A 21,359-nucleotide genomic window follows, 5' to 3' on the forward strand; every position below is an offset into this window, starting at 1 on the left:
CCCATGCTCAGTGTTCCATGGTGCTGGAGCAGCCAGAGGGCCTTTGTTGCCTTCCTGGGGAGTCCCCTGGGGTGCTCTGCCATCTTGCACAGGTGCAAGACTGGCAGCGGAAGTGTTGTGGGAGCATCCGACTCTAGCCCAGCCTTTCCTTTAACACATCAGGTAGTCACATCTGTGCCCAGCACTCAGGATCCATGTCACCACAACAGGACCACGGCAGAAGGGTCTTTCTGACCTCCATAGATTTTACTGTGGATATGGATGGGAGAGACCTTGGAGAAGATTCTGTAAACACAGTGGTTAGTCTGTTGTTTATGAGGGCTTCCTCCATATTATACCCATAGTGCTCTACGATAGTCTCAAGAAGCCCTCCTTCAGAACTGGACAGAGGACAGAGCCTGAGGGACACAGTGAGCATTTGTAGCAGAAGGCAGGACCGGTGGCCAGGAGTCTGGGCCAGGGTCTTTGCCCTTGCACCTGCCTTGCTCATTTCCTTCCTGACCTGCTTGTCCCCACATGCTTGAGAAACAGTCCAGTGTGCGGGCCACCACCCGTTCAGTGTGCAGACAGTGTTGGACCATGTGTGGGGAACAGGTGCTAGGGAGGTGAAGGCTTCATAAACTTCACCCTGGAGCTCCCTGCTACTCAGCACACGGCCCTTTATCTTTTATCATCATTAATGCCTCAGGAATTAATACTGGCATCTCCTTTACAAAAGAAGAAACAGAGCTGGAGAGACCGAGCACTTGTCTAGGTCCCAGGCAGTGAGGGGCCAATCAGGGCTCAGCTCTCCTGCTCTCCTGGGCCATTGGCTGAGCACAGGAGACTGATGCTGTTGGTCTCCCTGCACCCTGTTTGCCCACTCTGGCCTGCAATGACTGTTTTGTCAGGGTCAGTGCAGAGCTGTGACTCAGTCTCCCCAACTCCCGAGCCTTTGCTTTTCTTGTGAGATGGTGGCTGGGAAACTTACACCTCAAGGGAGGTTCCTGGGCCATGGAAGTGGGCATCTGGGCCCTAGGAGCACCCTGGTGTGGTGGTCCTGGGCCTGTGAGGTTCAGGAAGTCTCCTACAGACAGGCATCTAGATCAATCTGGGGCTGTTTCCCAGAAAAAGCCAATTCTGTAGCCTGATCTTCCAATGTGGGAAGGGATTTACAGCCCCAGGAGAGTGTCATATCCCTGCCCTGCAGCTGCTGCCTGACTGCCCCCACCCCATCACTCAGAACACACAGCCATGTGCCTGTAGGGAACGCTTCTGGTAGCTTCACGGTGTTGACAGCTGGGCCCCTTCCATGGTTGCTGGGAGCTTTCTGGTTGCTTCCTTTGATTCCTGGAGAGTGTTGGCAACCAAAAGTGAATGTGCGCAGCTCAGAGTGCAGATGGACATGGAGGGGCCCTGGATGCTATTCAGGGAGGCCACCGGTAGGTGGAGTGGGGCTTTGTAAGGAGTGGTGGGGATGGGACCTTGTAACAACTCAAACCCTTCTTAGGCAAGGGAGGCTTGAATTCCATAGGGGTCTCTCCCCACCCACAATCAGTCCCTGCACCCTGGCTCTGGATCAGAGTGTCCAGAACTGCATTCCCAGGTGTCCCCTTTGCTCTAGATCTTCCTCTTGGCTTCTCAGGTAGAAAGACCCTTCCTTCTCCTAGGAATTATCAAGTGGTTATGGTGTTATGGGTATATGGCCAAGTCAAGAGTCAGAGAGACAGAATCCAGTCAGCCTAACCCTGTCTAGGGCCTGCTGGGAGGGCTTTGGTTTGGGGTCTTTCCCACAGGGCCCTGGTGCAGAGTCTGTGTCCGCTTGCTGCTCCAGCATCACTGGAGCCCCTCCCCTAACCAGATCTCAGTGGGTTTAATTTTTTGCTCCCTTCTGCTCCATTTTTGTTGTTCTTATTGTTATCATTTGTTTTGCATTTAAGACAAGGTCTTTATGTGTAGTCCAGGCTGGCCTTGGGATCATGATCGTTTTTGCTGAGCCTACTGAGTACTGGGATTATGGATATGCACCTCCACACACAACTTACTGCCTTTTTAAAGTACAGAGTTCCAGGTCTGGAGAGAGCGCAGTCAGTCAAAAGTTTGCAAGGAAAACTCGGGTTTGATCCCCAGAACCCATGCACAGGAAATCAGGTGTGGCTGGAAGTTTGGCTTGCTTGCATGTCTGCTGTGCATCATGTGTGTAGTGCCTGAGGCAGCCAGAAGAAGGCGTTGGTTCCCCTGGAACTTTTTAAAGTCAGGTATGGTGACCTGTAATTGTAGCGCCGGGGCTGGGGCTCACTGGGCAACCAGTCTAGCCTAATGGACTAATTCCAGAGGAGGAAGTGGGAGTGGGCTGGAGAGATGGATCAGAGATTAAGAGTGCTGGTTGCTCTTTCAGGGAAACCAGGTTCAATTCCCAGCACCCTCTTCTGGCCTCCTCAGGTACTGCACACGTGTGATGCATAGCCACGCATACAGGGAAAACACTCCTATGCAGAATATAAAGATAAGTAAATCTTTAAAAAAACAAAAAATGGTGGCTACTTCCTGAGAAATGACACTGAGGTGTCTTCTGGTCTACACACTACAGCTGAAAAAGCTAGAATCCTACTGTTTGAGAGCCAACAATGCAGGCTCAGGCTTTGTGGTCAGGTTTCTAAATATACTCGCTGCCCGGAATGCTGAGGAGCTCAGAGCTGAGAGCCGCAGCCTGTCCTGTTCCCGGCTCCTGTCCTGAGACCCACTGCTCCTGTCCTGAGACCCACTGCTCCTGTCCTGAGACCCACTGCTCCTGTCCTGAGACCCACTGCTCCTGTCCTGAGACCCACTGCTCCTGTCCTGAGACCCACTGCTCCTGTCCTGAGACCCACTGCTCCTGTCCTGAGACCCACTGCTCCTGTCCTGAGACCCACTGCTCCTGTCCTGAGACCCACTGCTCCTGTCCTGAGACCCACTGCTCCTGTCCTGTTCCCGGCTCCTGTCCTGAGACCCACTGCTCCTGTCCTGAGACCCACTGCTCCTGTCCTGAGACCCACTGCTCCTGTCCTGAGACCCACTGCTCCTGTCCTGAGACCCACTGCTCCTGCCCTGAGACCCTCCTCTTTTCTTGCTGAGCCATGTGCTATGGGCTTCCATCGTGGCAGGTGTTTATAAATTAGCTTGGTGGGTTCCACATCTGCCAAGAGTGTGTGAGCAGGAGGGAGCTGACCACGAGCCACTAAAAGCGGCCACATCTAGGGGTTGACTATCATGACACCAGAGAGACCTGCTGTGCAGAATTTGCTCCTGACAGGGCACTGCCCTGCACTCCTGCCTGAGGCATCCTCTGGCCCACAACACAAAAAGGAGTTCTGAGCTGAGCAGGAAAGGCTGGGTCAGTAGAAGGGACAGAGACTGGATTTCTGGAAGGGTGGGCGAGCCAGTATGGTTGGGATATGGTACTTGGAGAATAGGGCACCACATGGAGAGGTCAGCCCAACTCTGGCTACATTGAGTGTAAGTGAAGTGAGGGTATAGAAGGCTGGTCCAGGGGCAGCTGATGGCTGGCTGTGTGCTGAGAGAATCCCAGAGCTGCCAGAGGGCAGAGATGTCTAGAATGTGGATGTTTAGTTCATTTTTCTTTGCTGTGACAACATTTCTGAGGCTGGGTACGTCATAAATCAGGGTGGTTTTCATAGCTCAATTTCAGAGGTTAGAAATCCAAGATTAGGTAGCCCTGCCAGTTTAGTTTCTGTGAAGCCCTTACTGGTTTGTTTGTTTGTTTGTATCATAGTGGATGGGATCCTAGTAGGGGCAGATGGAACTGTGGCTGGAGTGGCGGGGGCTGTAGCAGTCCTAGTGGGAACAGATTATGGTTGTTGGCGCTGCGGGTAATGGATGGGACCCTGGGCATAGCTGATGGTGAGAGCACACTGGACATGGAGATCACATGTTGAGACAGGAAGCCAGAAAGAGGCCAGGAAGGGGCCTATGATGGTTGTCCACTGGGCCTCCCCTCATGAAGATACCTAAGGAAACCACACCTAAGTGACCCAGCTTCCAACATTGGATATGCTGGAGTTCTCAGCAGCTATCATGCCAGCTCTCAGTGTAGTGGTGCAGCCCTGTGTGACACCATTGTCCCTCCATGGAAACCAGCTGTTTTCAGTGCCTTTCCACTTCTGGGTGATAATCTCAACACTGCAGTTGACCATGACAGAATTTTTTTAAAATGTGATTGTATTCTTTTAAATTGTGTGTGGGGGGTGGGGTGGGGTAGGTATGTGCATGGGAGTGTGGGTGCCCATGAAAGACAGCATTGGATCCCCAACCCCAGAGTTGGAGTACAGGCCCCCTGATGTGGCTCCTGGGAACGGACACGAGTTCTGTGCAAGAACGCTGTGCACTCTGACTGCTGAGCCATCTCTCCAGCCCTGTGATGACAGGGTTTTAAAAGACAAACCTAAAGGAGGTGTTGAGTGGGAATTCTGTTGCCCGAATTCTCTGGCTGTTGAAAGCTGTGGTAGCAACTGTGTAGGAGCAGAATGTGACATAGCTATAGAGTGAAGAAGTAGCCAGGTGTGGGGACAGGCCTGTAGTCCCAGCATTCACGAGACCGAGGCAGGAGGATTGGGAGTCAAGGTCATCCTCAACTGTAGTGAGATCCTGTCTCAAGAAACAAAAAGAGTGGGGTTGGAGAGATGACTCTTCAGTTAAGAGCCCTGACTGCTCTTCCAGAGGTCCTGAGTTTAGTTCCCAGTATCCATGTGGTAGCTCACAACTATCTGTAAGTCCGGTTCCAGGGGATCCAACACCCCCATACAGACATGCATGCAAGCAAAACACCAGTGCACATAAAAGTAAATTATTTTGAAAAAGAAAGAAACAAGCCGGGCGGTGGTGGCGCACGCCTTTAATCCCAGCACTTGGAAGGCAGAGGCAGGCGGATCTCTGGGAGTTTGAGGCCAGCCTGGTCTACAAGAGCTAGTTCCGAGACAGGCACCAAAGCTACAGAGAAACGCTGTCTCGAAAAACCAAAAAGAAAAAGAAAAAGAAAGAAACAAAAACCTTAGGTGAGTACTGTGCTTATTTCTACGGTGCCCTTCCTGTGTCGTCAGACTGAGCTATGGAATGGAGGATGGCAGCCATCGGGCAAGGTGACCATTATAGTCAGAACACCCTCCAGCAGACCCATGGTCTCCGATCGGCCCCTGCACCCATGCTGTTGTGTCTTTGACCTGAATGTTCTCAAGGCGCACCTGTTGATCTGGGAAGAGAAGCTGTCTTATTTGCATAGGTTGAGGTGACCGCAAGAAGCTCCTGTTTGTTAAGCACCATCCAGAACACATGAGCCCTGCCCAAGCTCCCCGGAAAAGCACTCTTCCCTGAACACCAGGACGGAGTGTGGCTTGTGCCTGCAGACAGGCCCTGTCTAGCCCCCTACTCTATCCAAGGGCATGCTGTGGTCCGGTCCGCGCCTGCATCTCTGTGTCAGGCGCTCAAGGAGGCCCAGCAACCTGAGCCTGCACCATGTGTGGAGGACGAGGGTGACCACCAAGTTGATGCAACTCTCTCCAGAGAGGGCCAGCTCTGCGAGGTTCATGAGCAACTCATCCCTGGGGGAGCCCACATCCTTCCGAAGCTTCAGCTGGGCCCGACGCAGGAGGACCACATTGAAGAAGAGTCTACAGGCAAACATGTTGAGAGTCACGGCCAGTACCGTCCAGTGCCCAGAGGCTGGGTCCCTTGGAGCAGGAGCCACCCGCCAGGCTGGGTATGTAGCATGCAGGAGAAGGAGAACCATCTGAAAGCTCATGGCAAGCGCAAAGCCCAGGCTGAACTTGACGATCTCATATTCGGGCCATGCCGTCAGTGGATCCACCTGGCACAGAGTGGTTGCGTGCAACTCCCCAGATGTGCCCAGTAGGGACACCACGATGAGCGAGCTACACACAGCACAGCCTCCGATGGCAACTAGACTGGCCACAGGCCTCACCAAGAGCTGGCGGCCTGAAGATCCCGGCAGAAGAGACTGGACAAGCATGGCCCCCTGCAGGTACTGAGCTGTAAAGTAGCAGACATTGGAGAAGAATGAGAGTGTCCCACAGCCCAGGTTTGTCGTGGCTATGTAGTCAGGCCGGCCAGCAGCATTGAGGGACAGTAGAGTCACCAAGATGCTAGTGACTGTGAGGCCTGCAAGGAGCCTGTCCAGCACCCCCAGCCTAGTACGTTCCCGGATGAACACGCTTAGACAGAAGAGCCCTGTCACCAGGCTCAGCGGGACACACACCGCTACATACACATGTGTGCACCTAGAAATGATGCTCTGTGCTGCAATGACATCCTCCACAGCTGGGGACACGTGGCTAGGGTAGCGGATCCAGGACATGTTGTGACGGTCCATCTTCAGGGCAGCGGTCCCACCTGCAACAGAAGCAGATGCTGTATGGCTGTGTGACTGGCCCAGGGAAGGACACCTGTGCGGGACAAGGGGCTGGGTCTCCAGAGGGTGCCTAGAGCTAGCCTCTGTGTGAATGGAGGGAGGATGTCAGAGCCCAGTCTTGGTGTCGAGAACAAGGGCGCAGGTCTAGTGAGCCTGGTGCTAAAAAGTGCAGGATGAGTCAAGAAGCCCGGGGCACCCTCACTGCTAACCCACAAGGGCCCCCTCCCCCCTGACACACACACACACACACACACACACACACACACACACTGTCGCTTGGCAGCTAACAGTAGCCTTTGAACATGGCTCTTAGCAGTGGTCTGTCTCCCAGGAAGGGTTCAGCTGGCAATTTTCCAGGAACGGGGTTTTAGGGGCCCCAGCACTGCATCACTAGCACTGGCTGCCATTGCTAAGGACAGGTACACCTTTGCATTTGAGACTCTCAGACATTCTAGAAGATTCTGGCCAGTTTTGACCCTTTTCTAGAAACTGGGATACCATATTATGGAGGCTGGAATGATGTGGGGTCTTCCTAAGATGGCCAGGTTAGCTAGGAGTCACTTAGTAGCTGTAAATTCCCAGGCAGGGCTTTAAGTAAGGACACTGACAGCCCCAGCGCTCTGCCCGCCCATGCTTGATAAATGAAATAATTTTGTTTCCATACAAATGGTGCCTTCTGCCCTTTAAAATCTAACTAAATAGTAGTGGAGGCTAGGAAATAATATTGCCGTTTAGTCAAAGGAAATTGAGGGTGATAAAACTGGAGCCGTAATTTTAATGGGATTCCTGAAGCCTGGCCTAGCTGCACAGCCAGCTTTTGTTTGCTCTGAAGATGGACCGGATGTCTGGGGAGATGTGGGTGTGGGTGTTGGCCTGGTCTGGCTCCTTCACACAGTGTGACTGCAGTTTACTGGTGTGTGACTCTGAAGTAGAGAGTGGCTGTAACCAGCCAGCTTTTCCCCTTAGTAACAACTCCTCAGAGCTTGCCATGCACTTGGTGTTGTGCCTGCTCTGTACCCAGACTGAGGTTCTGTGTATCTCTGTGGTGGTTTCGGTGAGATGGTGCCTGTAGGCTCAGGTTGGTGACGCTGTTTGAGGTTTAGGAGTTCTGGCCTTGCTGGCGGGAAGAATGTCGCCGAGAGCACACTTTGAGGGTCTGAAGGCTAGCCCCCCTTTCAGTTCCCCTGCTCTTCCTCCCTGGTTCATGACTGTGGTTCAGGATGCCCGCTGCTTGCTGCCATACCTCCTCCTATGTCGTTTAAAGAATCTCTGTTTCTCTACAATAACAAAACCCAAAGGCTACAGCAGCGGTTGTGTATACAAAACATGGTGGGAGATACTGCTTCACTTACAGACAGGTTCCTGACCAGAGATGAGACAGGAAAGAGGGGTGGCCAGGGAAAGCGCTGTGTGCAAAGTAGGATAGAGAAGGGCAAGTAGACCTCTTGGGTCCTGGGCTTCAGGATCCCGCCCCGGTCATCAGCTCACTCACTGTACGTCGCTGTCCTGTTCACCCCGTCACCCTGCAGACCTGGAGGACAGTTCTCTTTGGGTGTCCCAAGCAGCAGGAAGGTGACCCTTCTTGGCCCTGTGATGCCACACTGGACTTGACTTTGATGAGTCTGCGGTGTGTTTGGATGTTTACAGTGCCGCCGCTGACCAGCCTTTGCCACTCCCCATGGGCCTGCGGGCTCCTCGTCGTATCTGTCTCTTTCAGTCTGAAAAGACAGCAGTGGCCGTGATAACTTCCAGCTGCCGGTGCTTACGGAGCCAGCGGTGTGGAAATGAAGAGTCATGGCCGGCTCGGGAGGAAGCGATTTGAAGTCTGTCTTGTCAGGTGGAATGGGAAGTCGTCTTGTGATCTCTGACCGTGGTCAGGAAGCGGAGCTGCTGAGCAGACATCTGATGTATCTCCGTAGCCACTCCATGCCCCATGTGCGCGGTGTGCTACTGGGTACTGTGTCTGCGGCCATCCGCCACCAAGGGCCTCTCTGGCTGGCAGCAGTCAGCTCTGCCTCTGTCTAGCTATGGCCTGCCTCTGGTTCTCAGCCGGTTGACCAGGGTGGAGGGGCCACACTCAGGTCCCGAATGCTCTAGCCAGGATGTCCTCTAGCACCATCTAGACCCACACAGAGTGGGCTTCATCACCTCAGTTCTTGGGTCTCAGCGTTCCAACTATGTACAGAGTACCAGTATGTTCTGGGTACCAGTACTCCTTCCCAGCTGGGAATGTAAGAGGAAAGGATGGATTCCTGAGAGGTGGTTACTCGTGCAGCGCAGCCACGCCTGGGGGCTCTGCTTCCTGTACCCGACCCTGCTCAAGTTGAGGTGCCATCCTGAACTTTTGTCCCTTGAGGGTGGGAGGAAACCCATGCAGACTAGGTGAGCTTGTCTCCCTCCCTGGTCCTCTAGAGCTCCCCAGTCCTGTCCTGCAGAGGCCAGCTGGGGAAGAAGTAGCCAAGAGCCTTCTACTCTTCTTCATGCAGTGTGACTACCCTGTGCGCAACACCCCACGGCACACCTTACTGCCTTGCTGCTGCCTGCAGCCCTGTCTTTGTTAAAGTTAGGGGGGTCTAGTCCTTCTTGGGAGCCACATGACTCCAGACCTAACCAACACCTCGTCTATCCACGGGACCACCTGGCCCCTTTACCAACATAGTCTATCTGGCATTGCCACTGAAACCATCTACTGTCAAAGCTTCCACAATCTACTCTTCACCTCCCAGCCCCTGTCCCATCTTCTAGCACTCTGTGTCCGGGACTTCTCTGTAGCCTTGACAGCTCCTCGACTCCCCTTCCTCCACAGCCAGCCCCAAGCTGGGTGGAAAAAGGAGGAGAGGCAGCGGGGCTGCCCAGGGAAGCCAGCTTGAGTGGCCCCCAGTGGTCTCTCACTGGGCAATGCTGTACACCAGCACTGGAGTGCTTGTGTCTGGTAATGCACTTGAACCTCAGTTCAGATGTGTGGTAGCACAGCCATGCCCTGCTTTAATTTGCCTGGGTCAGCCTGGCTTGGTTTGACTGAGAGCTTGACCCTCTTCTTGAGATCATTTTAAAAGCGCTTTTGTAGAAATGACACACCTCTTGGCAGGCACCCCCTCGGAACTGGTCACAGCCCTTGACACAGCTCCCTCCCTGACCGCCCCTGGCGCCCAGCCCCGGCAGCCATTCGTCTGCTTTATCTCTTGCAGCTTTGACATTTCCACATCAGCACGTGGTCGGTCTCCTTGGAACCTCTAGGTCTTGCTCTCTTGTGCACATGAGGTGCCTACCTCCCTGCACTGAGTGACCTGGTTGTGACTGCCTGGCCCTCCAGTAGTCTCTTCCTGTCACTAAGAAGTCCGAACAGTGTTAGCCGCTCTTCCACAGCTGCTCTCAGGCCTCCAGTGCAAGCACTTTCTTTTCATCTGGGTGCGTATCTGAGAGCAGCGTGGCTGGCTCTAGGGTCAGATGAGGCCGCCGGCCTTCCAGGGTAGCTGCATCACCCTACTGTCCTGCCACAGCCTAACCTAGCTTCCTGGAGAACCTAGAATTCCACAGAAGAGGGACAGACACTCCGTGGACGCATATCAGGCTGAGAACCTGGGATCTCCAGAGCCCTACAGAAGGGCTGGCTTCAGCAGCCCTGTGTCCTTTGGGATCTCCCCAAGGCTAGCATCTGAGAACACTGTGTTCCTACGGTGGCTCTTGGCCACCACTCTGTGAATAGCCCTTCAGAACGGTTCCTGTAAGTGTGACCCCCTCACTTACCCAGCACTGCTTTGGTGAGGAAAGAGGGTGAGCAGAGCCCAGGGCATTGTCCAAAGGCCATGAGAGCGCTTTGCAAGCCCTTCCCATACAGGCATGATGCTCCTACAGACCCTTCCAAACCACACTTATTCTGTAGGTCTTTAAAGCAGGACCCACAAGTTCTGCACAGATGTGGCATGTGAGATTCTGTTGGGTGACCCACGGATGGCATGGGTGGCCTTGTATGTGTGTGCTACAGCAGGTAAAGTGGCCTTGGCATACTTTTGTGGCACAGGTCACATAAGGACTTGCTGACTCCCCACTACCTCCACAGTTCCACCAGTCTCAGAACAAGTCTTTTGAGGAATCACAGGTTTGCTGTAATGCCCCACAGACTGCCAGCCAAAGGCAAGGGAGGCCTGTGAACCCGTCGTGTGAGATTTCAGAGGTTGACAAGCTGAGTCCGTGGCTGGCGCTTGGAAAGCCAGAGTTGCCCCCAGGAGGTGGATTCCTGTACCTGACCCGCTGTGCTCTACCCTGGGGGCCCCACCTCCCTCCATCCCCTCAGCCAGCTTCTCCTTCTGGCAGGACTTAGCCATTCTAGCGCCTCTGGCCTTGGCTCTGTAAATGTTTCCATCCCAGTCTCCTGCCCTGCAGACTGGGGAGGACCCGCTGGTGAGTCACTGTGTCTGCTTCACACACATGGCCTGATGTCCCCCTCCAGCCCCTAGCCAGCCCTCTGCACAGAGGTGCGACCTTGGAGAGGAGCTTGGACTGACATCATGGTGGTGTGTAGGACCACCCAACCCAGGGATCTGGAAAGGCAGCACTGGACTCACTGACTGTCACAGTGGACAGCGCGGGCCTGCCTGTCTTTGATTGTCCTGTTGGTCCCAAGGCCGTCTGTTTCTATACATTTTTTTAGGAATCGAGACAATCACCTTCACTAAGATAATGATAAAAAGCAGTGTCCTGTTTGCTTTTCTCGAATCTTGCAGATAAAGTACGTGTGCCTTTTGTCTCGTGTAGACGTGTGTGTATACCCAGGCACACCCCAACACACAAGTGTCCATGTGCACACACATAGGTAGATATGCATCTGGAGACACCGAAACACAAACATGCACACACCAGACGCACCCTGACATGTAGCTGTGTGCGCCTGTGTAGGCACAGTTTTACAAACAGGCACACACATGAATACACTTGCACACACACCAACACACGTTGTACTGTATATACACATGCACACGTACACACAGATGCTGGCCTCTGGGAGCCTCAGCACTGCTCCTGGCCCCATGTGCTGTATGCCAGATGGACACTCCAGTCCAGTGACCAGTGGCCTAGCTGGGCGGAGCTGCCTGGCCTCACGCAGGCGTCATGCTTCCTGCAGAGTGGGAGCTCCAGGGGCCTGTGGGTAAGAAGGCAGACCCCTCCTGGGCGGTCCGACTGAGGCAGTAGGCCTCCTAGCACCCCCTCGTCTTTTTTTCCAGGAACGATAGCCTACTCCTTCCATGGCAACATGTTAAATGGGAGCCTTCTTTGTGGTTATTTGAGGCTTGTGTTTTCTCAGCTTCCCCCTCCGTGAGCACCAGAGATGAGAGTGGAGGGATGGACCCAGAGAGTGTGAGGCGGGACCCTGGGAAGTTTCTGCATTTGCTGGTTATCTGCCCCTCTTCTGCCTTACACATTGCTGTGTGTGGCACCTTTCCCACAAGACTGAGCTTGGGAAGTGCTGACGAGCAAGCTGGCCTTTAAATCCCTGTTCAGGACTGGTGGTACCAACCCTGAACACTGGAACTGACCAGCCCTGTCACCAGGTGCCACGTGCCCCCTGAGACCCTCTGCTGCCCTGAGATCCAGTAGCTTAAACAGCTTACTCAGGGCTGTTGGGTCGAAACCCGCATGATGCCTATGGCAAGTGTGGGTGACCCACAGTTTCCCCAAAAGCAGGATTTGCCCCAAATACCAAGCAAGAAATCGAACCTTCCTGTGTTGAACTGTTTGGGGTAGTGGGGGTGGGGTAAGTAAGTAGTTCGGAGGTCACCAAGAGAGGTGTTTGGTATTTTGTGACTTTTCGCAGTCTTGAGTCACTTGCTGTTGTTTCTCTGAGGATAGACACAGCCACCGAGGGGGGTGCCTTCCTACTACGGTGGCAGACCAAGGTGGGGGGCACATGATCAGACCCTTTCCTGCCCTCACTCTGCAATATCTGGCACGCAGCAGTGGCAGCAGTGACCACAAGAGGGGATGGCAAAGGAGTCTGGTCTGAGCCACGGTGGCACGGGCTTCTGAGAGTAAAAGCGATGGGTTCTCTCTACAGCCTGCCCTCCATGGCGCCTCCCTGTGGGTGCTTCCCCCAGCTACAGGTCTTCCAGGCTCTTTTGGCCCGCTGTTTATTCTACGTCTTGATGGCATCCTGCCTGAGCTGGGTGTGGACAGGAGGAAAACCTCTGGCTAGCTAGAGCCAAGCGGGTGAACCCCAGAAGAGGGGATAGGAGGGCAATGAGGCGCTTGACTGGGCCAACTTCCCTAGCAGGAGCAAAGGCTCCATGTCATGTTGTCTCTGGCGGCCCAGTGAGCCATCAGCACCACAGCTGTGTCCCCATGCATCTGCAGGGAGAGATGAGTCAGGGTCCCCTTCAAGCTGTGGTCTTGGGCCCACTAACTGGCCCCAAGGAGGCACTGCCGAGCATCACTGGGAGACTCGTCTTGGGAAGTGAGCTGAGCCCGCTTGGCGAGGCTCTCCTCGCCTTGGCTCACAGGGACACGTGTCACGGGCATCACACTAACTCGTCTGAGCACAAAGCCCACCTTGTGCAGAGGTAGTCAGCCCTGATCGCCCAGTCTCCAAAGGCTCTCTCCCAGCCCCTGCCCTGGCGTTCCTGCTGTCTGCGCTTCCGCCTCACCCCGCTGCAGTCAAGCCAAAAGACTTCTCTGTTTTCAGGTTTCCCGCCCCATGCAAATACACATTCCAGATGTGCCCACTACAGACCAGTCTTTATGTTCCGCCACACCAGGCTCGCCCCATCCTACCCTACTCCCTTGATGAAAATCCTCCAGGGGTGGTTAGCCTGACAGCCCTGCCGACATCGGCTCTGCTTTCTCATCATCCTCGGACCTGTCCCCATTTCTCTGTGAGAGCTGACCAGGGCCACCATGAACCCTTCCTTCAGGAAGCAGCTGGATCGCCTTACCAAAGGCTAGAGTTTTCTTTTACTTAACAGAATTGACCTGAACCATAAGGAAATTGGTTTTCACAAACTTCCCCGGGGCACGTTCACTGGTAAGTTCGAGGCACGAGGACAAGCTGAGTGGGCAGGGCTGCTACCTCCCCAGGGCGTAAGAAAGTGCTCACCTGTGCCAGGGATCCACACAAGGCTCCGTCAGCAATCGGGGGCTGCTGTGGGACTGGGGCATGCTCCCTGTTCATCCAGCCGTTCCTCCATTGCTCCACACTTGCCAAAGACAGGCTGGCACGGACGCCCACAGCTCCTGAGAAAAAACAGGATTCGGCCTGGAGACATCCAAACCACACACTGTGTTTAAGTGGGCTATGGTTGGACCACGTGACCTAGAAGAATCCAAATGGACCTATGTCTGAGGTGGACGAGTGACGTGTGTGAGTCTGAGGGTTTCCAGGGCTCTCTTCAGAAGTGTGCGGGCCACTTGCAGAAGGTCCCTCCCAGAAGGCAAAGACATTTGCAACCTAAAATAGGAGCTGAAGCCCCACCCAGTCAGAAAAAGTTCTCCCAACCAGAACAAACTAGCGCCTGGTACCTTGCCACATGGATGAGGGGCTGGCCCCTCTGTCCCTGACACAGAGTGACTCAGGGCAGTAGACACTCCAGCCTGGATGGCAGGTGACACTGGACACCCCTTACTACCCACATACCAATGGCCAGAGCTGCATCTTGAGGTTGCATGGAGTGGGGGCTCTGCCTGGACATGACGCCAGGAGGCGCGTCAGCTTGCTGGTGTCCAGCATCCTCTCCACCAGGCCTTGCCCAGGATGCCATGATGCTGGCTGGGAGGAGTCCTGAGCGGAGGCACCAAGTTCTGAAGGGAGAGCCTCGGCCAAGTGGAGGTAAACAGTCTTGGGAACGCTTTCAAATCTTAAAATGCAGTGGTCTTTACCCCACCCCCGTGTATGCACACTTTTGCAGCTTACCTCATGTTGTAGGCTGTTTGCGTGGCATCAGCCCCAAGCCGCCTTGTACTGGTCTCAGGCAGTTCCTTCAGCGTCCTGAGTACTGTGGAGAGCCATCCCAGCGCTGTGGTGGACCTCTGGGTAGTTCCTGTGGGGCACACTGCTCTCTGACTTGAAGGGGATTAGAAGTCATTAACTAGGGACCTGGGTCCTTCTTGAGTACATTTTAAGCTCTGGGTGCTGCCAGGATGCTGCCCCAGGAAGGAAGAAGCTGGCTGGTGGGAGAGAAGTCTGGGGAGGCTAATGGCTGAAGAGGCCTCATCCCTGTGGCCTCCCTCCTCTGGGACAGTCCCTGCACCCTCCCTTGCCCCCTTCCTGCCTGATGTGTGAAGGCAGCTCTCAACCCACATCCGCTGTGTCAACCGCCTGTGTTCCCCTTCCTGGCCCTGAGTTCATTGTGGTAGATTCAGCTCATGGATTCAGACTGGTGGGACTACCAAGGGCAACTCTCCACTGCTTTGTCTTGGGGTCACCTCTGGTACTTCCGTCTTTGACCCCAATTCTCTGTGCGACCACTGGTTGTGTCCTTCCTAATGGCCTTTGACAGTTCTGTAAAACACTATTGTATCCCTACTGAGAATGGTCCCTGAGTGACCTCTGCCCCTTTCCCTTTCCGGTGCCCCTTGCACGTCAGGCTTCCCCTCTCCAGTCTCCTTTGCATCACTTGGGCCTTATCCCAAAGTGTTAGTACCTGGCTCCTCCCCCGGGAACTGGACAGGGTGTAGAGGCAGGGTGGGGCCTCTGGGCTGATAATCCCCTCCTTCCCAAATTCTGTTTACCCGCTGGTAAGGGAAGTACAGACTTGTGCTCTGAAGCCTGCTGCTGTTTCCTCTGCCTGAGAAGTGCAATACCTCTCGGCCCAATGGGAGGAGCCTTGGGGACAGGCAGTGGGACTAGAGGCCCTGCAGCTTGAATTGAGCCACAGTCAGGTGCTGACCAGCCTGCCTGGTGTCAATGCTCAGGCACTGGAACCTCATGGGGACCGCAGAGCAGGCTGCTGGGCACAGCCGCCTCCCCACCAGCCTCTCCACCTTGGGAAGGCCCTGCATGCCCTCCTGAGGCTTCTGCCTGCCTGCCCCATGCTGGCCCTTAGGCTGACCGCACAGGCATGGGACAACAGAACTGTGGTGGCTGTTCTCTCTGGTGTGTGATCTTTAGAGGCAGACGCCCCATTCCCAGGCCTCAGTTTCCTTCTGTGAGGTAACCCATGCTCAGGTTGGCTTTTGGGTGAGCTGACATCCCCAGAAATGTGACAGGAAGGTCAGTGGTTGTGGCTCCCCTGAATGGTGCTGGGTAAACTGTGGTTCCCATGGGTGTGACAGGCCCCCAACTGTGAGCCACCTCCCAGTCAGACTCCCATCCCAGCTCAGTGACTGCTTCCTTGGTGTCACAAGGACTTCTTCAGCTGGTGACCCCTCCCTAAGCTGTGACTGCCTAGATGTGGGCTGTCAGCCACTGAAGTGCTGGTCTGAACTTTTTGCTCTGACCTGGCAATTGAATTCAGGGAGACATGGCCCCAGTAGCATGTTCCTGCTGCCGTAAGCATTCAGGAAGACGTGGCCCCAGATTGCAAGCTCAGCTCGTGCACCGTGAGAATTTAGGATTCAGGAAGAAGTGGCCCCAGATGCTGCTGTTGTGTTCAGGACCTGCGCAGCCCACAGCCCTGCCCCACCAGGAGCGCCCAGCACCAAGGGCAGCATCTGAGCTGCGTGGGAAGAAAGGGAAGGACACTGAAGGTTTGCCTAGGGAAGGAAGGGGCAGAGGGTAGATGTGGAGGCTTTGGCTGCCTCCACCCCGGCCTTCCCCTCCCATCAAGTGTTCATTTCCCCAAAAGAGCTGGTGATGAGCATGGTGGCTTCCTCCTTCCCTGTCCCCTCTATGAGGATACAGCTTGCTTTTTGAATGTTTGGTTGATCTTGTTTCTGAGATAGGGTCTCACTAATGTAGCCCTGACTGGCCTGGAACTCATCATGTAGACCAGGATGACCTCAGACTCACAGATCCACCTGTCTCTGCCTTCTGAAAGGTTTGCGCCGCCATGCCAGACCTACACATTGAGGTCACTTGTGCAGTGATTACCTGGCCACAGGCCACAAATAGTCTAGGCAGCAAGGTGTCCCCGGTCCTCTCTGTCTGCACAGCTGCAGGTCCTCTGTACTGCACTGGGAGCCGGAGGGGGGAGGGCGACAGCTCACAGGATGGCCCTCCTCATAGAGACCTAATAGCCCACCGTTCACACAGCCAGGTGGTGGGGACAACCTGAGCAGCATACATATCTTTGCACAGCCAGACACTGAGCAGGAAGAGGAATGAAGTCCTGACGCACAGCAGTGGGAGGCCCTTGAGACATCACACTTACTAGGAGAAGCAGGGTGCAAAATGCCACATGCCTTGTGTATCCACTTCAGAAGAGACAAGCCTGGGAACAGAAGACAGACAGGGCTATGCAGTGTCATTTCTTCTTTTGTTTGTTGGTTGGTTGGGGTTTTTTTTTTTTTTTTTTTTTTTTTTTTTTGTTTTTCGAGACAGGGTTTCTCTGTGGTTTTGGAGCCTGTCCTGGAACTAGCTCTTGTAGACCAGGCTGGTCTCGAACTCACAGAGATCCATCTGCCTCTGCCTCCGAAGTGCTGGGATTAAAGGCGTGCGCCACCACCGCCCAGCAAGACAAGGTTTCTTTATGTAACAGCTCCAGCAGTCCTGGAACTAGCTCTGTAGACCAGAGATCCACCTGCCTCTGCCTCTGCCTCTGCCTCTGCCTCTGCCTCTGCCTCTGCCTCCCGGGATTAATGGCGTGCACCACCACCGTCCGGCCCCTGCTGTCATTTCGTGCTGTGCCAACAATGATGACTTTTCTGGTCCTCTCCACTTTGCCACATCTTTACATTTTAAGCACCACTTCTTTCGAGGTTTGTGTTATAACTCTGCAATTTTAAACATGTAGTTTGGTTATTTGGGGCACATGTACAAGACCAGGCGCCATCCTCAGGCTCAGGTAGGAATGTTGTCAAATCTTGAAGCTAGTTGGTAGCTCACCCCAACCCCTCTGAGCCCCAAGGCTGCTGCAGTGCTGGTCCTGTACAGGGACGGGCAGGAATACCCCGCATCTGAGCTGCTGTGTGGCATCTCCTCCAGGATGTGCTGCCAACCCTTCTCCCTGAAAGTCTGAAGAGTGACCACAGCAAACACCCCGTTTCACCTTCCTCCGGTGCCTTCCTTTGTGACCCTGCAGTTTGGAAAGTTGATGGTTACCAGGGTTTGGTATCTGGGGGCTATGGGAGGAACTCAGGATGCAGCCCAGAGGCTGGGCGGGGTGGAGGTTCATCTTGCCATACTGTGCCATGCTGGCTAAGGTGAGGGCCAGTGACTCCTGTGACTTTGGTCTTCCGATGCAGCCCAGGGGTCAGGAGGAACAGGTTCACAGAGTGACCTGACTACAGAAAAGCAAGAGGGGGACACGAGGTCTGGAACTGGGACCAAGGATTAAAAGCCAGTGTGGGTTCAGCCTCCCTCAGCTCATGCTGGGTGGCGGAGGCTCTGTATCCAGTGCCTCTTTGTTGCGGACTAGGAGTCCTTGCTGTGCTGTGCTTGGCTCCTCCTGACCTCTGCTTCCCACCTCCTCCCCAGCTATCTCTGGTGTCTCAGTTCTCTGCCTGACAACTTTCCTCACTTGTAGTGACATGGACACACTGCTTAGCAGGCTCTTTGGTCCAAGCGCCCACACTTACTGAACACCAGTTATTCTGTGTCTTGTCTACCTGGAGCTCGTCCTCACCTGGTACAGTTAGTGAGTCTACAGACTGGACCTGGGGGTCTGTCGTGGGCCTCATTGTGCTGTGTCCCCAGTGCACTGCCGACTGATCATCTGTGGCTGACTCTAGTGGCAGCTGCAGGCCCTTTCTAGGAATTCAGAGACAGATTTGAGTCTGGCATCCGGCTCTGTAACCTTCAGTTCCTGATCTCCCTGCCTCTACTCCCAAGTTCTGAGGTTACAGGTGTGCACCACCACACCTGGTTCATGCTACGCTGGGGTTGAAACTGCTGGCTTTGTGCATGTTAGTCAGGCCCTCTACCAGCTGAGCCATGTTCTCAGTAATTTTTTGTTGTTGATGTTTGTTTGGTTTAGAATTTTGTGGTGTTTGTTTTTTGAGATAAGGTTTCTCTGTATAGCCCTGACTGGCCTAGAATTCAGAGATCCACCTGCCTCTATCTCCCAAGTGCTGGGATTAAAGGCGTGCGCCATCACCACCCGGCACTATGCTGACTAATTTTATGTCAGTTTGACACAGGCTAGTGACGTCTGAAACAAGGGAACCCCAACTGAGAAAATTCCTCCATAAGATTGGACTGTCAGCAAGCCTGTAGGTCATTACCTTAATTAGTGATTGAAGTGGGGGAAGGTCAGATCATTGTGGGTGGTGGTCCTGGATTCTGTAAGAAAGCAGGCTGAGTAAGCCATGGAGAGCAAGCCAGAAAGCAGCACCTCCCACCCATGGCCTCTGCATCAGCTCCTGCCCCTAGATTCCTGCCTGACTAACTTGAGTTCCTGCCTTGACTAACTTCTGTGACGAACTATTCTGAGGAAGACGTGAAAGCCAAACAAGCCCTTTCCTCCCCAACTTACTTGTAATTCTAGCCTTTCATCACACAAACAGGAACCCTAACTAGGATGCCACCCTTCGCCATTGCCTCTTTAAATGAAAGAACTTGGGGTTGCTGTGTCCCTTTTCTGCTATCCACCTCCCTAGCTGTGGGCCGAGGCTCTTAACACTGGGCTGCATTCGACATGTAGCCGGAGTCAGACACAAGGAATCTCAGAGCGAAGCCATGATGTGACGCCCAAGCATGCTGAGCCCTTGGCAGGCTCAGTCCTGAGCTGTGTCTGCACCTGTGCTTAGCTGTGCCTGCACCTATGCTCAGCTGTGTCTGCACCTGTGCTTAGCTGTGCCTGCACCTATGCTCAGCTGTGTCTGCACCTGTGGCTATTCCCCACTGCCCTCAGCTTGCCGTGCAGAGAGAGCTGCTTTGGGGCTGCAATTTGTGTGCATTTGTGCTGCATTGTGTGAGTGTGTGTAGTCGCAGCCCGGCCCCTCCTGCGCTGTGTTGACACTTTCAGCTACTTTCTCCTTTCTGTGTCCTAATACCTGACAGGGAGCGCCATAAGCATGGCGGGGAGGGTTGATTTGGGGCTTCTGGTTTGAGAGGATACAGTCCATCATAGCAGGAAAGGCAAAGGCATGCAGTGGTCGCTGCTGGTCACATTGTGTCTGTGGTCAGGAAGCAGAGGGAGGTGGATACTTCTTTCTTCTTTTTATTGTCTGGGATGCCAGCCTATGGAATTGAGCTGCCGGCATTTAGGGAGGCCCCGCTTCAGTTAACCCGATCTAGAAAATCTCTGACCGACATGTGAGGTTGTCCCATAGGTAATTCTAGTTGATATAAACCAGCACATTGGTCTTAGTACTAGTCAAGGCAGTTTCCTGTGGCCACAGAGAGCCTGTGTCCTGTCTGTGTGGCTGACCAAGAGGGCAACAGAGAGCCACAAGACCTGAGGAGATCTTTATCCTCCCGGCTGCCTGCATCTCATGCACAGGACTTGGGAACCCGTAGCTAAATAACCTAGGCTCACTGAGCAGGGCCAGGACCCTCAGACTTCCACGAAGGCACAGTTAAGGGGAATCTAGGGACGCCTGACAGAATGCCAGGTTCGCGAGACAAGACTCCTGCTAGGAAGCCACTGGAGCCTGGAGAGTGGAGCCTTGTCCACGTTCCCCACATCCACTGAGTGTGACCACAGCAGGTGTGACCTGAGTCCCACGTGGTAGCCGTCCCACCCACAGAGCAGCCTGTACACACAACAGCCATGTCTTACCCCTGCAGCATGTGGAGTTTTCACCCTTGTGGGCAAGAAGGCTGCCAGAAAGCAGCCCTGGCTGTAAGTGTCCTCCACAGCAGAGGGAAGGAATGGCCAGTGACAGAACCCCCATCCTTTTGGGAGCCATGTCCCTCAGCTTAGCCATAGCGTGGTAAAGACCAATTGTCATCCCCAGGATGCCAAGGATCATGGGGTAAATGCTTGAAGTCCACCGACAGCAAGTCCATCTGCGGCCACTGGGTGGAGCTCTGGAAACAACCCTTTTTCAGACAGAAACCATGAACCTAGCAAAGTGTAAGACAGGCTATATAGCTTGAAAGTGAACACACTTTTCACATTACAGCATTCTGTACGCGTCTCCCAGGTTTGTGTCTTCATGATGGCGCTGGCCAACCTTGTCCCCTCCTCAGGAGGCACTGAGGATCTCCGGGTTCCTGGCTGATGAGTTCTGACAGGTGCAAGCAGCCACAAATCCAATGGCCCATTGAGAGACTGTTTCTGTCATTCTAGAAAGTTCCTCGGAGCCCCAGAGATAGTGTCTGCTTTCCTGGGTCAGGGAGGCAGGCTGTTGGGTGTTCGCAGCTGTGTAGGTGGGCAATCCTTTCACAGCTGCGGTCCTCCTGTGCTGGAGAGACATGTCTGCCTGTCCCTAGCTCTTGTGAGCACACAGGCTGAGGGAGTACAGGTGTATGGTTTTCCTTGTTTTCCCAGCCAGTGATGGCAAAGTGGGGACTGGGGAAATGATTTGGTGTTTGTTAAAGCACATGCTACACAGCTTGAGTTTGGGACCCCAGAATCCATATAAGTTCCAGGTAGGCATAGCGGCCCACCCATGATCCCAGCCCCTGAAGACAGAGATGGGTCCTCAAAGCAAGCTGGCTGGCAAGACGAGCCATATTAGTGTGTTCTGGGTTTGATTAAAAGATAGACCCTGCCTCTGTAAATACGGTGGAAGAGCAATGGAGAATGTTACCAACCCCCAACCTCAGACCTCCACATGCGTGATCACCCTTCTTCAGACATGCACCCATAGTCGAACAGACATGTGTGCACACACATGCATATTGCACACACGCACACACAAATGGAGGGAGAGTGGGGAGTGGGGTGGTCAGAAGACGTGGTGAGTGTATTTCCAGCAGGGGTGG

The 21,359-nt window shown here is 54.1% G+C and overlaps 2 protein-coding genes across 2 annotated transcripts in view; one reads left to right on the forward strand and one right to left on the reverse strand.

Moving 5' to 3' along the window:
* CUNH7orf50 (chromosome unknown C7orf50 homolog) overlaps nucleotides 1-21,359 on the forward strand; it is a 101,906-nt gene that overhangs the window by 38,792 nt on the left and 41,755 nt on the right. The window lies entirely within an intron of this gene.
* On the reverse strand, nucleotides 5,390-14,427 carry LOC121446020. Its single transcript, XM_041648313.1, has 4 exons — nucleotides 14,301-14,427; nucleotides 13,488-13,624; nucleotides 13,125-13,128; nucleotides 5,390-6,381 (listed from the first exon to the last, which is right to left on the reverse strand). Exons 2-4 carry the CDS (start codon nucleotides 13,560-13,562, stop codon nucleotides 5,390-5,392), a joined length of 1,071 nt encoding a protein of 356 aa, XP_041504247.1. The 5' UTR covers nucleotides 13,563-13,624; nucleotides 14,301-14,427.

Source organism: Microtus oregoni, unplaced genomic scaffold (genome assembly GCF_018167655.1).
Source record: "Microtus oregoni isolate MIOR12 unplaced genomic scaffold, Mior012 000003F_ref0000135, whole genome shotgun sequence".
Lineage (NCBI taxonomy): Eukaryota > Metazoa > Chordata > Mammalia > Rodentia > Cricetidae > Microtus > Microtus oregoni.

Excerpts from the sequence above, each read along its gene's own strand:
- LOC121446020 (XM_041648313.1), bottom strand. The coding sequence starts at position 13,562 with ATGAACAGGGAGCATGCCCCAGTCCCACAGCAGCCCCCGATTGCTGAC.